General features: G+C 34.9%; 2 protein-coding genes across 2 annotated transcripts in view; one reads left to right on the plus strand and one right to left on the minus strand.

Annotated features, from left to right (window-relative positions):
• Positions 1–495: 495 nt before the first annotated feature.
• On the minus strand, positions 496–1,720 carry LOC105060601 (uncharacterized). The gene is made up of 2 exons (XM_010944388.4): positions 1,474–1,720; positions 496–909 (listed from the first exon to the last, which is right to left on the minus strand). Exons 1-2 carry the CDS (start codon positions 1,652–1,654, stop codon positions 650–652), a joined length of 441 nt encoding a protein of 146 aa, XP_010942690.1. The 5' UTR covers positions 1,655–1,720; the 3' UTR covers positions 496–649.
• Positions 1,721–4,985: 3,265 nt separating this feature from the next.
• The window catches only part of LOC105060600 (uncharacterized), an 11,051-nt gene continuing 2,450 nt past the window's right edge, over positions 4,986–13,586 (plus strand). The window contains 4 exon segments of the mRNA XM_010944385.4: positions 4,986–5,238; positions 6,207–6,539; positions 7,545–7,825; positions 10,649–10,777. Of these exon segments, the coding sequence (XP_010942687.2) occupies positions 5,103–5,238; positions 6,207–6,539; positions 7,545–7,825; positions 10,649–10,777 (879 nt within the window). The 5' untranslated portion in view covers positions 4,986–5,102.

The raw sequence follows: 13,586 nt of genomic DNA on the forward strand, positions 1-13,586 counted from the left end.
GTTGCTCTAGGATTCTAATAAAATCTAAAGAATTATGGGTGTAGTAATATTTGAAACATGTAGCATGGCAGGGACGTTCGTAGTGTTGGAAGAAGTATTGCACCAGGAGAATCCGGACAATAATGACTCGATTGCAAACATAGTCCCAGACAACAACAAAGGCGAGATTCTGTTATCAATACCGAGCTACAGAAGGAACCCAATGCACTTGATCACCTCTCCAATTCAAGCTCGTGATGGATGAACGACAATGGTGCCGAACGAAATGCACGAGAAAAAAAAAGAGAGATATGTCTATTTCACTTACCTTTGATCTCTAAATTTTTGTGGTTCAATAAAATTCTTAGGTTGGTTCAATAAAACCTTCCCACTCCTCATTTTTCCCGTAAATTTTCTCCCTTTCAATCACATCTTTCAGTTATTACAACGCATGCTTCAATTCCCTTCAACAGAACTCATCTCCATTTTTCCCATAAAAAACAAAATAAACTCATCTCCAGTCATAAAATAATATACTGTTTTCTTATAACAATAAACGTTTTTTGAACAGATCAAGGTTGACAATATTGATGGCTTTCTACAACCAAATACTTTGATTGAAGATGTTTTATTACAACTCTAAAGAGCACCGCGTCTTCCCTGGAATCCTTCAAGCATGGCAAGATCGTATTGGAAGCACGGAGAACTTCATGAGTCCAAACTTACAGTGCACACCATTGCTCTCCCCACAGGCAAAGTAGTGAGGCTTCCTCTTCTTCAGCACAAACCGTAACCCATTCCCCCCTCCTTGCATGACATTCCCAACCAGCTTCGCCTTCTTGAAATCGCACGCCAGATAGCTTCGAAGATTCTTCATTAAGTACACACTGTGTGGGAATGTGGTATTGCTGGGAGGATCATACATGAACACTGCCATGAGCCACATCAATATATCGGTTAGCTCAACTTTCTTTCCATTAATAATGTTTTCCTTTGAATTTATCTAATGGCATTTGCAAATGCGAATCCAACAGGCTAAGTTAGTTTGAGGATCAGGTGAGACCAATATTGACCAACAAATTTCAATCTACTATGTAAAATTCAAGCATATATTGGGTTTGGTTCGGTTAGTTTGTGTTGTGGTTTAATAGGATTTTGACCTAAACTTTACATTAAATGTTGTAATCCAGCCAGGTTAGGTTGGTAAGCATTAGCATGGAACGATAGATTATGTTAGGATTAACTAGGGATGCCAATAGGTTAGGTTTGTGTGAGGCACACCTAAAATTTGAGTCTAAATCTTGGCAGGCTTGAATACAAAATTGTGTCACTAAGAGATTTTACCAACTCGGCAAATTAACACCCTCGAGATTTAATGTAATTAGACCCGGCTGCTTAAGCTTTTAAGACAATTATGACCTGACTTGACTCTAAATCAGGACTTTTAAGCCCAATCCAAGTGTAGAGAGAGAGAAAGAGATGGGCATGTCTCACCTAGAGTATCATGTTGGTAGAAGGGCGCCTTTTTCAGAGCCCAATCAGTGTAATTGAAGCCAAATCGCCAGTGCTGGGAGTCTCCAACAACTATCCTTGCTGCATGGGAGCTCTCTGAGATGGATGCCAGCACAAGAAAGAATGCTCCTATGGTGAAACTAAATCCATATTTCAGAGACATCTCTAACTTGGAAACAGCTAGAGATCCCAAGGCAAGACAAACAATGGTTGAGATTGAGCAAGGGAGAGGAGAAAAGATGTCCTTATATAGAGAGGAGGTTAGTGGAACTTGAGTGCAAAAATAACCTATAGTTGTTGCCTGAACTCTAAAATCTTGTTCACAAAATTGTGGGTGGAATGTTTTCCGTTAAAGTTTCACTACTTGCGGACACAGGAGATAGTTGCCTCAAGAAGGATCAGGATCAGCGGCTAGTGTGGGTTGTTGGGTGGTGGACTTCTCCTATCTTTCGACATGTTTGCTTTCTTTAAAGGTTGACGTAGATTTGCCTAATCTTTGCTTGGAATAAAACCTCCTTTGACTACCCGTGTACACAACCACAACCATTACCCCTCTCAAGTGACTTGCTTGCCATATAAAGAGGTAAGCATGATTTCATAATCCATTAATGGGAAAATGTTAAAGATATCCATCTAGTCCGATATAGAAATCAGTGATGCTAACAGGCTAGGCTTTTGTTGAGCCCCAAACCCAGCATATCTCATTTAAGAGAAAGAGAAATTCTTGGTGCACTGCCCCGCAGCGATTGACCCAAGTGCGAGATCGAAGAGCAGCACGAAAAAAAAAAAAATAATATTCGGCTCCTCATCCGAGCCAATCATTATGGGTGCACAAAGAGTTTCTCTAAGAGAAATTCTTTGTGCACTGCATGCATGCAGTGCAATAACAATACATCGCTCCTTCCCACTGAACCACGTAATCATGTTTTTCCATACAAATTAAATGCATCAGATATGCAAATTAAATACATCAGTTTTACTTTTTGATTTAAAATTTTAAATAACAAAAATATACTTCTATTTCAAAAAAATTATGATATCTCGAAGTCGTTTATGACATAAATTTTTCAATAATAAAAATATTTTTTTTTATGATTTTTTATTTTCAAAAAGTGATGATATATCTTCAGGATGTCATAACAGTCACAGAATGTCATATAAATTTTTTAATGATGAAAATATCTTTCCCTCCTTATAACTTTCTGTTTTAAAAAATCATAATATATCTTCAGAATATCACAAATAGGCTACGGGATGTTATAAACAGTCCATGGGATGTCATAATTTTTTCAAAATAGAAGGATATTTTCATCATTCAAAATTTCAAATCAAAAAGTGAAACTACAAGCATTTAATGAGCATTGGAAAGCAGAGGCTACGTGGTCCAATGGAATAGTGTAGTGCACTCCACATCAATTTTATTGCATTGCATGCGGTGCACAAAATATTTCTCCTGCAACGCCCAAGACTGGACATGGATTGATTACAAGAAAAATGTTTGGGCCAGGTGGGGCCCATTTGATGGCCAATTCAATGTACATATGGTCCAATCCAAGGTGGTGAAATGAAGTGCTTGAGCTTCTCCTCGAAAATTAGATGGACTCAAAGCGTTGGAAGTTAGGTGGTATGCAAAATTCTTTGTGCACCACGGGCGGTATAGAAAATCTGATATAAAATGCACTGTTTAATTGATTGGTCTATATAGCATTGTTTTCCAACACGCATTTAATGTCTGTAATTCTATTTTTAAGTTTAAAAATTTTGAATGACGAAAATATCTCTGTTCTTTGAAAAAAATCATTACATCTTATATCCATATTATGACATCCTGTATGCAGAAAGTCATAATTTTGATACATAATATCATAATATGTCACAGGATGTCATAATTTTTTTCAAAGAGCAGGGTATTTTCATCATTCAGAATTTTTAAACGAAAAAATGAAACTGTAATATTAAATGCACGTTGAAAGTGATTAGATAAAAATACCCCATCTATATTATGACATCCTAAACTATATTATGACATCCTGTATACATGAAGCCATTATTTAACTTTAGATATCATAATATACTACAGAATGTCATAATTTTTTGGATCATATTATGACATTTCACGTGTAAGAATTATAATATGCCACGGAATGTCATAATTTTTTTAAAAAAATAAATATTTTTTTATATAAAATTTTTAAATAAAAAAATAAAATTAAATATATATAAAAAATAATAATTATATAAATTAATTATATAAAATAATTAATTTTATATTAAATTTTTTACCTATCCGTAATGCACAAAAATTTCTCCTGATGGCAGCGGTTATGGTCGTTAGTGGGGGCTTCTTCAGATGGCATATCGAGAAAAGTCAAGGTAGGGCGATGCATCAACAATAGATCAAACAGGGACCGTAAGGAACGAAGCAAACAACAGATGGGGGTGGAAAGTGAGGAGACTAGGATTGCTCTTTTCTCCTCTCTGAATGTGGTCTTATTTTTTCTAAATAATATGCAATGCCACGATAGCTGATCGATTCACTTGGTAAATAAGTAATTTTAAATGATCGTTGATATACATTTGGACAGTATATTATTTATTATTATTTTTTGGCTGAGTAAAAAAACTTTAAGTATCCTCTTGAGAGCCTATTTGGGTAATCTAATAGGATTTGGACTAAATTTCATACTAAATTCAAAGATTTGTAAGCTTATTTGAGGATCATCCATATCCACCCGATACTTCTCAATCCGAATCATGTGGACATTTCTTCCTACGGATTAATAAGCTGACATATTGAGATTTGGGCTGAGACTTTGATGTACCTTTGAAAGTTATCAAGCTGGATGAGCTAACAAAAAACTCAAGGAGTGCTTGATTTGCCATCAGAATTGAAATCGAAATGGAAATTAAAATAGTTTTGAATCGAAATCGAAATGGCTAAATTCTTCGAAGTGCTTGATTCGTGATCGGAATCGAAATCAAAATCAGAATCGGAATGAAAATTTGAATCCATAGAGGAGAGTAAGGATTGAGTTCTATATAGATTCATCAGTCTCATTTTATTTCAAAATCGGAATAGAACTTTTCCAACTAAATGATTTGAATGAGAATCATTCATTTCTATTTCAATTCCAGATCTTCGTTCTTCCCAATCAATTACCCCTCCAATTCTTACAAGATGTTTATGTAGTAGGCATTAAAAAAATATGAGGGTCTTTGGCATCACTGAGAACCTTTAACCAAAAAAAAGGAATAGAAATATTAGCATCGTTAAGCATGGGAAAGCAAAGGAAGGAAGCCACCAAAAAAAAAAAAAAAGGGAAGCCAGATTTTCAAAATTTCCTCACTTCATAGGATGAGAAAAGTATCTAAGCAAATGAATTTTGAAGATAAGACTTACTTGCACGTGTCACCCCAACCAAACCCAACACCTAGCCAGGATTCAGACATTGACTGCGGACCTACTTGGCCCCCATTTGGTATCACCCAGGGATCTATCCAGCCAGAATTCAAATATTGAAACCGGCAGTGGTGTAAAGGGTGGTGCACGGTCTTGTCAGTCCGGTGGCAGCAGCGGTAGCAGAAGCCACTGCGGAGGGTGATCGGGAACGATGGGCGGGCGGACCATCTCCCAGCAGGCCTTCGATGCCCTCGTGACCGAGAACATGGACGACCTCGGCATGGACCCCGATGAGGCCCTCCAGGACGCCATCCAAACCCTAACCCTCCAGGGCGTCGACCTCTCCGGTCTGTCTCCATTCTCCCTCTTCTTGTTTACTCTGGATAGATTTCTCCATTAGATCATTTTTCCCCCTTTTTTCTTGGCGCCTCTTCATGTGGATCCCTACTGTAAGATTCTAATTGTTTCTTTGATCCGATCGGTCGAAATGTGGATTGATTTGAATCCCAAACCACTTGTGGAATTCTTCTATCACCAATTTGAGAATTCATCAAGTATTGTTGATCGCGATATAGATCATCGGTTTATGTCCATTTTTTGATGATTAGTTTTTTGGGTTTCTTTTTCGGTTTTTTTTTTCCCTTCTCGATTGTTGTAGAAAGGATTCTTTTTGACTTTGCATAAGAGAAGTTTCGCATTGGAGGTTATGTGTGGAGACACGTCTTGTAGCCTGACATTTGGCCCGCTTTCTTACTCTCCATCGTGTTTGAGTGTCATAGGGATTCTGATGCCTTGGGACATCAGAAGCCAAATTTGATGACATATAGCGCCAAGAAGCCAATTGAACTGTTTTTGTGGAATTCGGCCTTTGAAAGGCTAATTTGATAATTTAAAAAAAAAAAAGAATTATACATGCATTTGTTATGTTGAGCTTGATATGAATTCGAGTGAAAAAGCCAAGTGAACTGTTTTTATCAAATTCGGTATTTTGAAATGTTAATTTTGATATTAAAGTTGAATCTTGCATGCATTTGATATATTGAGGTTGATACAAATTCGAACAAAAAGGTCCCATGTGGTGGACTGCTCTGACTTTGTGCATTGCCACGCTTCACACGTTATAGTGTATCCAACTGCTATGATGTAAGTCTCATAATGTGACACGGATTTAACCAGATCAGATTTAAAAATAATTCTAAATAAAAGTACATATCTGTTTTTAGATAACTTTCAAAAAGAGATGAGATTATTGTATACCTTTAATTGCAATGACAAAAGTTGAATTTGTCTTTAGTTAATTTGTGTTGTTTTTAAGGGATCATTAAGTGCATTCCTGGAGTGAAAAATATAAAGGACAATCCTGTCATACAGTCACTAGAAGGGCTGAAGAACATTGCTGACCATTTGGTGGTGTCCAAGTCAGACGATCAGAGGGCTGTTACTGCTGATACGACTGTGGATCTTGACGAGCTGGTTCTGCTCATTGACAAACTGTACGACTTGTGCTCTGTTGAGGGATCGGATAATGCTTCCATTGCAACCAGGAATGGAGGAGTGGAGCTCCTAACTTCTATATGTTCTTTGCTTCATGTCAAATTTGAGATGCCGCTTGTTTCAGCTTTGAAAGCCATGAGTTCCCTTCTCCACGGTATGAGTATAGTATCTAACCTTTCATCTGAGTCTTAGATTCACTGTTTCATCTTTTGTCTTTCCCCTTTGACATGCTGATGTTATTTTGAATGCTTCTTCTTCTTCTTCGTTTGTGTATGTGTATCCAATGAGGTATCAGCATCTACTCTTTTGGCATATGAATCAGAAAGTCTTTTTTTTTTTTTTGCTCAGTGTTGAAAATGATAGCTCAGATGATCTGTAATTATCAATGATACACCTAGTAGCTCTCACTGTTTGATCTAGCACGGAAGAACAGATCTATCATTGAATATGGTGTTATTAATGTTACATAGAAAAATTTGTTGATGAAAATCATGTTCCTGTATTTTCTTAGTATAAAGGAAAAATAAAATATAGTTGGGCTGTCTTATTACCATATAAAAGTTTGCCACTAAGCAATTAATTCCACATTTGCAATTTGGATTTAGATATTATCATGGTCATTACTTATCGGGAAGGAATGCACAGTTCAACCTGAAGCCTCAATTGTATATTACTATGATAGTTAAAAAATAGTGTGGTTTCATTTCCAAATTGATTGGAGAAAGGGCAGCACTGTATTTAGTTTGAATTTAAACATAACTTAATTATGGAGTATGAGTTATGATTTATGACCAATTCTTTTGATGTTATCTTGGTCTGCCACTTTCTTTCCAATATAGAAGTATGGAATGCACAATTTGATTCATTTTATGTCTGATATTCAAAATTTATTAGTTTATGTTTATTGTTGTACAAGGATTAAAAAAAGTTCTATTCATCTGGGAGACCTTAGTAGGAGATAAACACGTATTTCCCTAAATATAGACTTGACCATATTTCACATGATATAACTTACCCACCTGATCTTACTGACTTGAGAATTTCTGGTTGGGACTGATATTCAGATGTTTAACCTGTAACTATCTGAGCATGCATAAGCATTAGTTGCTGGTCAAAATTTGGTGAGCAATGCATTTTTACATTTGGCTGTTATTCACAGACGTTCAAAGCACGGAGACATTTCAGCAAAGTGGTGGGCCTAAAATTGTGATGGATATCCTGAATGGAAGTAAAAGTTCAAACATATTTGATAGTGGTTTCGCTGTCATTGCAACAGCATCAACAGGTAACGAAATTGTCAAGGAAGCATTCATGGATGTAAAAGTTGATGAGCTATTTATACAAGCAATGAGGGAGCAGGCTAAAGGCAGTATGCCGAACTTATGTCATGCCATACGTGCCCTTTTAACACCAGATGACAACCGTGTTTTGGCTTCTCAAGTAAGTCTTTGATTAACATTGATACTGTAGCATACATTAATGATCGCCTCTTGTCTTTGTCATTTCTTTCCTTTCTGCTAACTTGTTAAGCCTCATAATGTGTGAAGATGATATTTTATACTGCAAGATACACAAGATTGTTTCAGATTAGTGCTGCATGGATATTGACATGAGAATTGGTTACAAATTAATTTCCAAATTTTTGACTCAACAAGAGGGAGAAAAGAAGATATGGGGATACATGGGATAAAATATAATTTCAACCAAATTATATATTTATGTCTTTGAACATTGTTTAAACATTAAAATATTAAAAATGATCTTGTTTGTTAAGATCTTTCAATATACATGTTTGTCATTCAAACATCATAATTAACTTATGGATATAAGAAAATTAATATTTTGTAAACTTGTTTCGATAGTTACATCATTAAATCATCTTAAAAAGAACAAAAACTAACTCCTAACATCAAAATAGATGATCAAATTCATTGTTAAAAAAGTCCGATGCTTATCCAACCCTAAGAATGGCTCTAATGGAACATCATAGGTATCCAGGTGTCTGATATGTACCAAATTAGATGCATATCCAACATGGTTTTCAGTGCTAGATGCAAGTGTCCAGCTAACACAGTCTTTTGATACTTAAGACTTTGTCTTTGGTACATTTTTTGTGGTATTCAGGTAGTTATTTTTCTCTAGTTTTTCAGCAAAGGTAATTGATTTTCTGAAACACTATTTTGAGACTTCTTTATCAAAAAAAGGTTTTAACAAAGCTTGATCAGGTAGGGAAAGATAATATGAACATATATAGAAATTACTTAGGGAAAGAATTCTGGAATAGTTAAATTTAAAGAAAAGAAAATAATATTTGCTAGAATAACTAAATGCATTATAATGCATTTTTTTCTGCATGTGTTCTGGTACTTTAGTTGGTACCAATGAAGAACTTCAAGCTTTGAGACTGCTAAGAGAGATATGAATATTAAAAGAGACACAAAAAAATTATGTCTTTAAATTTTACAATCACTTCCTTTCGAAATCTCATAGCCTCAATAGGAAAAAAGTGGAGGTGAACATCAGCCAATAAAGAAAATGCCAAACTATGAAACAAATCCATATCTGCAAATTGTTAGTGCCAGCATGTTCCTTATGAAAAATAGCATAGATGATGCTTATTTAGTTAAATACAGCATAGATGATGCTTATGCAATTATCTGAGTATACCAAATCCTAGATTTGGAACTTGAGAATGTTTCATCTTGATCAATCTTTGGGAAACTTATGAGCAGTCAGAAAAACAAGTGTTCTACAACATTCAACATATAATTCAATATGAGCATGTCCAATTGTCCATCTAAGTACATCAGTGGACACTTGTGGCCTCTTGCATGATGACAAATGTCAGAGGGAGCTCAATTTAATAAGAATTTTCTTTAGATGCTCACCTATATGATCACTTGTTGGATACATGTGAATTTGCGTGACTTCCTCATGACAGAGATCAATTGCTTCCTAAGCTGCAAAACCTAAATATTTGATATTTAGTTTACTGGTCCCAATAAAAGAGGAATATTAAAGGATTAAAATCCAAATAAATTAAATGTTTATAATTTTATTTCACATGCACAAGCACACATATCTATCCACTTGTTGTATAGGTAACGGGCCTCCAAGATATGTATTTTTTGATCCTATGCAGTTTAGATATTGCACATTATGATCAATAGTATGGATTTTCATTTTAAAAGGGCTATCATTAATTAACATGGGAAGCATTTGGGATCAACTTATTCAAAAAAGCATTCTGTCTTTACTATCTGTGTTTGTTCTGTAGTTACCAAGTGTTTAAGTACTACTTCATACGGAGGGTCAACTTACTGTGACGTGCCCACCCGGTCATGGGCTATCATGGTGCAGTACCATATTTATCCAGTCATGCACCCAACCATACAAGTCACCAAGTTAAGACTATTGTCGCTATTACCTATTATTGTAGATGAGCGATTCAAAATTCTTTTGAAACATTGATATTAATAAAATGAAGTTATGTATAAAGAAAAGTAGTTATTGAATATAATTTAATAGAAATTCATTAAAAATGTTTCATTTTCATCATCATATTTGTCAAAAAATAATTGCTGTTTAACTCTTCTACACAAACAAGCACCACAAGCATATTCATTTTAAAAAGGTTTTGTGAGTGGTGAACTTTTTTTCCTTTTATATTTATCTGAAGTGAATAAATGGTTATATGATGAGTGTCTATGATACATTAATTTCTTCATTGTTAAATTCAAGCATGATCAAAATATGATGCCCAAAGATAAGCATGACCATAACCATTAAAGCATTTCAATCATCAGTTGTCTGGTGTTATCTTCCTTTTTAAGCAGATAATTAGTGAAATTTTCAATTCAATGCACTTATGGAATTTATAAGAGAGGAATCTTGTGAACCTTTTGTCCTAGCTGATGCTAATTCTTGGATTAAGGTCTATAAAAGGTATCCCTAAACAATCACTTGTTCTAAGTTGTCCAAAGGTACAAGTACAGCATGTTTTCTGTATGTTAAATTTAGATTATTATTTAAAGGCCTTAAAAAAAGATTGGTACTTTTCTTGCTTCATTGACTATTATATTTAAACTAATTCCATAAATGATTTATCTTTCCTGCCTTTGTCTTTAGTTATAAAATTGTTATTAATTTGCTAAACAATATTGCAACAAGGTTATGTTGATTCTGCATTAATTTATTTCCATAGAAATTGAGAGGCATAATATATTCATAGAATTAGAATTAACTAAGGCATTTGATAGCCAGGTCTATGGATATGCTCGAAGATTTGCTCAAATTGGTATTGCAGATGCTCTTGTTGATGCACTTCGCAAGGGAATCACTTCATCCAGTTTAGCTTCAGCATGCTCCGCTTTAAAGGCTCTTGCTGTCAATGTAAGTTTGCTAGTCTCATGAAAAGATAAATTTAAACATCCACGCATTCATATATCCCAATCACTTAAATAGTTACTTGAACATCTTTTCTATGGGAGGACAAATATTCTTGTACATGATTTGTTATCTATAACTTCAAGTTGTCAATTATTACTATGACACATGGATATGGATACCTATTACAGATATGACACTTTGTGGATGTGCCAATGGGGCAAATCTTGAAAAGGTAGATGATGCAACTAGGACATAATGATGAACAAATAGATAGAGAAGTATGTATAAAATATAATAGGTTATTAAAGTAGCATAGTCTATACTTTCCATAATAGCATTTACATCCACGAACTCCATTTAATCATAAGTCAAAGCAATAGATTATAATGGGTTCTCCATACAAACTATTGACATCATAAACTCCAAAAATTAATCACTCTTCATTAGAATGTTAAAAAAAAAGCCCTAGCCCTCATCCCTATAGGTATTAGGGAAGTATTCAAGCATATCCAGTACGTATCTAGAGCCTTTTTAAAATTTGAGGAAAAAAATATATTCAAAAAGGCATCCATGACATATCCTAGAAGTATCTTAGAAGGATCAATAAATGATAACAATCATATAATGTTTACATAGAATGACATATTGTATGACAATGTTTTAAAGGATTTAAGTGGTGCAAGGGAGGGCAAGCAGCACCTAGGGGCCAAGTAGATGTCCAAGTGTCAAGGCAACCCAAATTAATTAATTATAAAAAATAAATATGGGGAGAAATGTTTATAAAAAATCAAAACCAAGTAGATGAAACATATCAAATGAGATGCAATAAGTGAATGGAAGTACCAGCTTGACAACAATGATAATAGTTTATAAATTGACATCATCCCCAATAGACATGATGCAAAATGTTGAGTAATTAGGCTGTCTAGGCAGTCAAGTCACGCCAACTAGGAAGCCAAGGCAGCTATCTTGTTATGCAGATTAAACTTCATTTTTGCAGTTTCATATGCATGAAATAATAGATGGATGAGCATATCAACATAAAAAACCAAACTATGCTTAGTGATACATCAAGTTATGTCTTGGACTTGGACAATCCGCACAGGTCATATTTGAGCTAGGTTATCTGCTCAACGGCTAACTTTAAGCATTCAAGAGGAGTCAGTATACTAGGCTATATGAAATTGTATACATTAAAATATAGAATTCCTGCTTGTTTGCATTCTTTCATTCATTTTTAATAGTGTTTGATGCATGGTGCATGTGAGATGAAACATGGATGGCTTTGATCTCATCATTGTTGTAGCTTGATAGTATGCACTCCCATTTTGCTTGGTGCACACCATGTCTTTAGACCTTAAAGAGCCAGGGCTGAGCCAAGGTTGTATTTACTATTAAAGGGAGCAGTAATAGGCAAAATACCTATTAGAAGGGGAAAAATTGGAAATATAGACATCGGCAGGCACCATTTTGACTAGCCATAGAACATTACAATTAGCCATTTGCATTATTATGGTAGAGATGAGAAAGTACATGGTATTTGTGCCGATAATTGTTTGTTTCATTATCTTAAAACTCTAGATCATGATAACATATACTGGTTGCATTAATGGACCGAATCACTATTGCCTCTTCTTTGTGCCTTTCTCCATTGAAATTTATTGTTGGCCCATCATTTTAATTCATTGAACCATTACAAAATGGAATTTAAAATGATGCTGATCCAACTAAACCAAAAGCATTTGTTTCAATGATTAATGGAGGTACTCTATTTGATTTGTTATACCTTCCACATTCGGAGGTGCTGAAGTTTCGTGCAACGAAGAATAGAAGCTTCCATCCATACATTCAAGCATAGTTAATGCTTGGCCGGTCCTTCCTCAACCTTTTTTCAGTATATTATGCATCAGACTTGATTACAACTGCTTGATCCCTCTGATTCTCGTCATCATTGTTTAATGATCTGTTAGTTTTCCCATTGTATTACTTCATGTTTTAAAGTTTTCAAGCAAACCTTGTTGTGACATGTTCTGGAGTTTCCTAGTTTCTAATTTGACTAGGAATCTTTAGGCATAACCTTCTGAAAAATTGAATTATGCATTCATATAATCAAATGGCACATCCATATGCGTGGAAATTTTAAAAGTTGAAGATTACGGATAGGTAACTTTGATTAAACTAATGACTTCTCTAGTATGTAATCAATAACTGGAGTTGTTACTTTTACTGTACAAGTCCATTGCTTGAATTAAATGATTTGAAACTTGGAAAAAAACTGGAACAACTTGGATGGCTTTCAAATACATGGAGTTGTGGGTTGAAGGGGACTTGTTCATGGTCATTCAATGATTTATTGAAGGAACACATGCTGCCTATTTGGCCCATATGCTGGCAGTATATAACAATCACACGTAGGGCACTTGATCTAGTTAAGGGACTGCAAAAGCATATGCCACTGTGTATGCTAATTTGAGTCCCCGGCCATAGGATCTCTTCAAGATCTGTGCCAGCATCCAGCCCAAATCAAAATAGAACCTAATGGGGATGGACAAACCGAGCATTATGTTGGGCTCGGCAAGGTTCAGGCTGTTCCTGCATCTGATATAATTGTCATATATTATGGTCAAAAATGGATTATTCAGGTCATCTGCCTATAAGTAAATGGATGGTGTTGACATTGTTCTTTTGCTGCCAACTTTTCAATTCTGACAAGCTTCATATATGTTGATAGCTTCAGGGTTTATCTCTATACACTGATAGTAAATTATTGTCTACAGTCAATATGAGGTAGCTTCTTTGGTTTTTTTCTACA

Source organism: Elaeis guineensis, chromosome 13 (genome assembly GCF_000442705.2).
Source record: "Elaeis guineensis isolate ETL-2024a chromosome 13, EG11, whole genome shotgun sequence".
Classification (NCBI taxonomy): Eukaryota; Viridiplantae; Streptophyta; class Magnoliopsida; order Arecales; family Arecaceae; genus Elaeis; species Elaeis guineensis.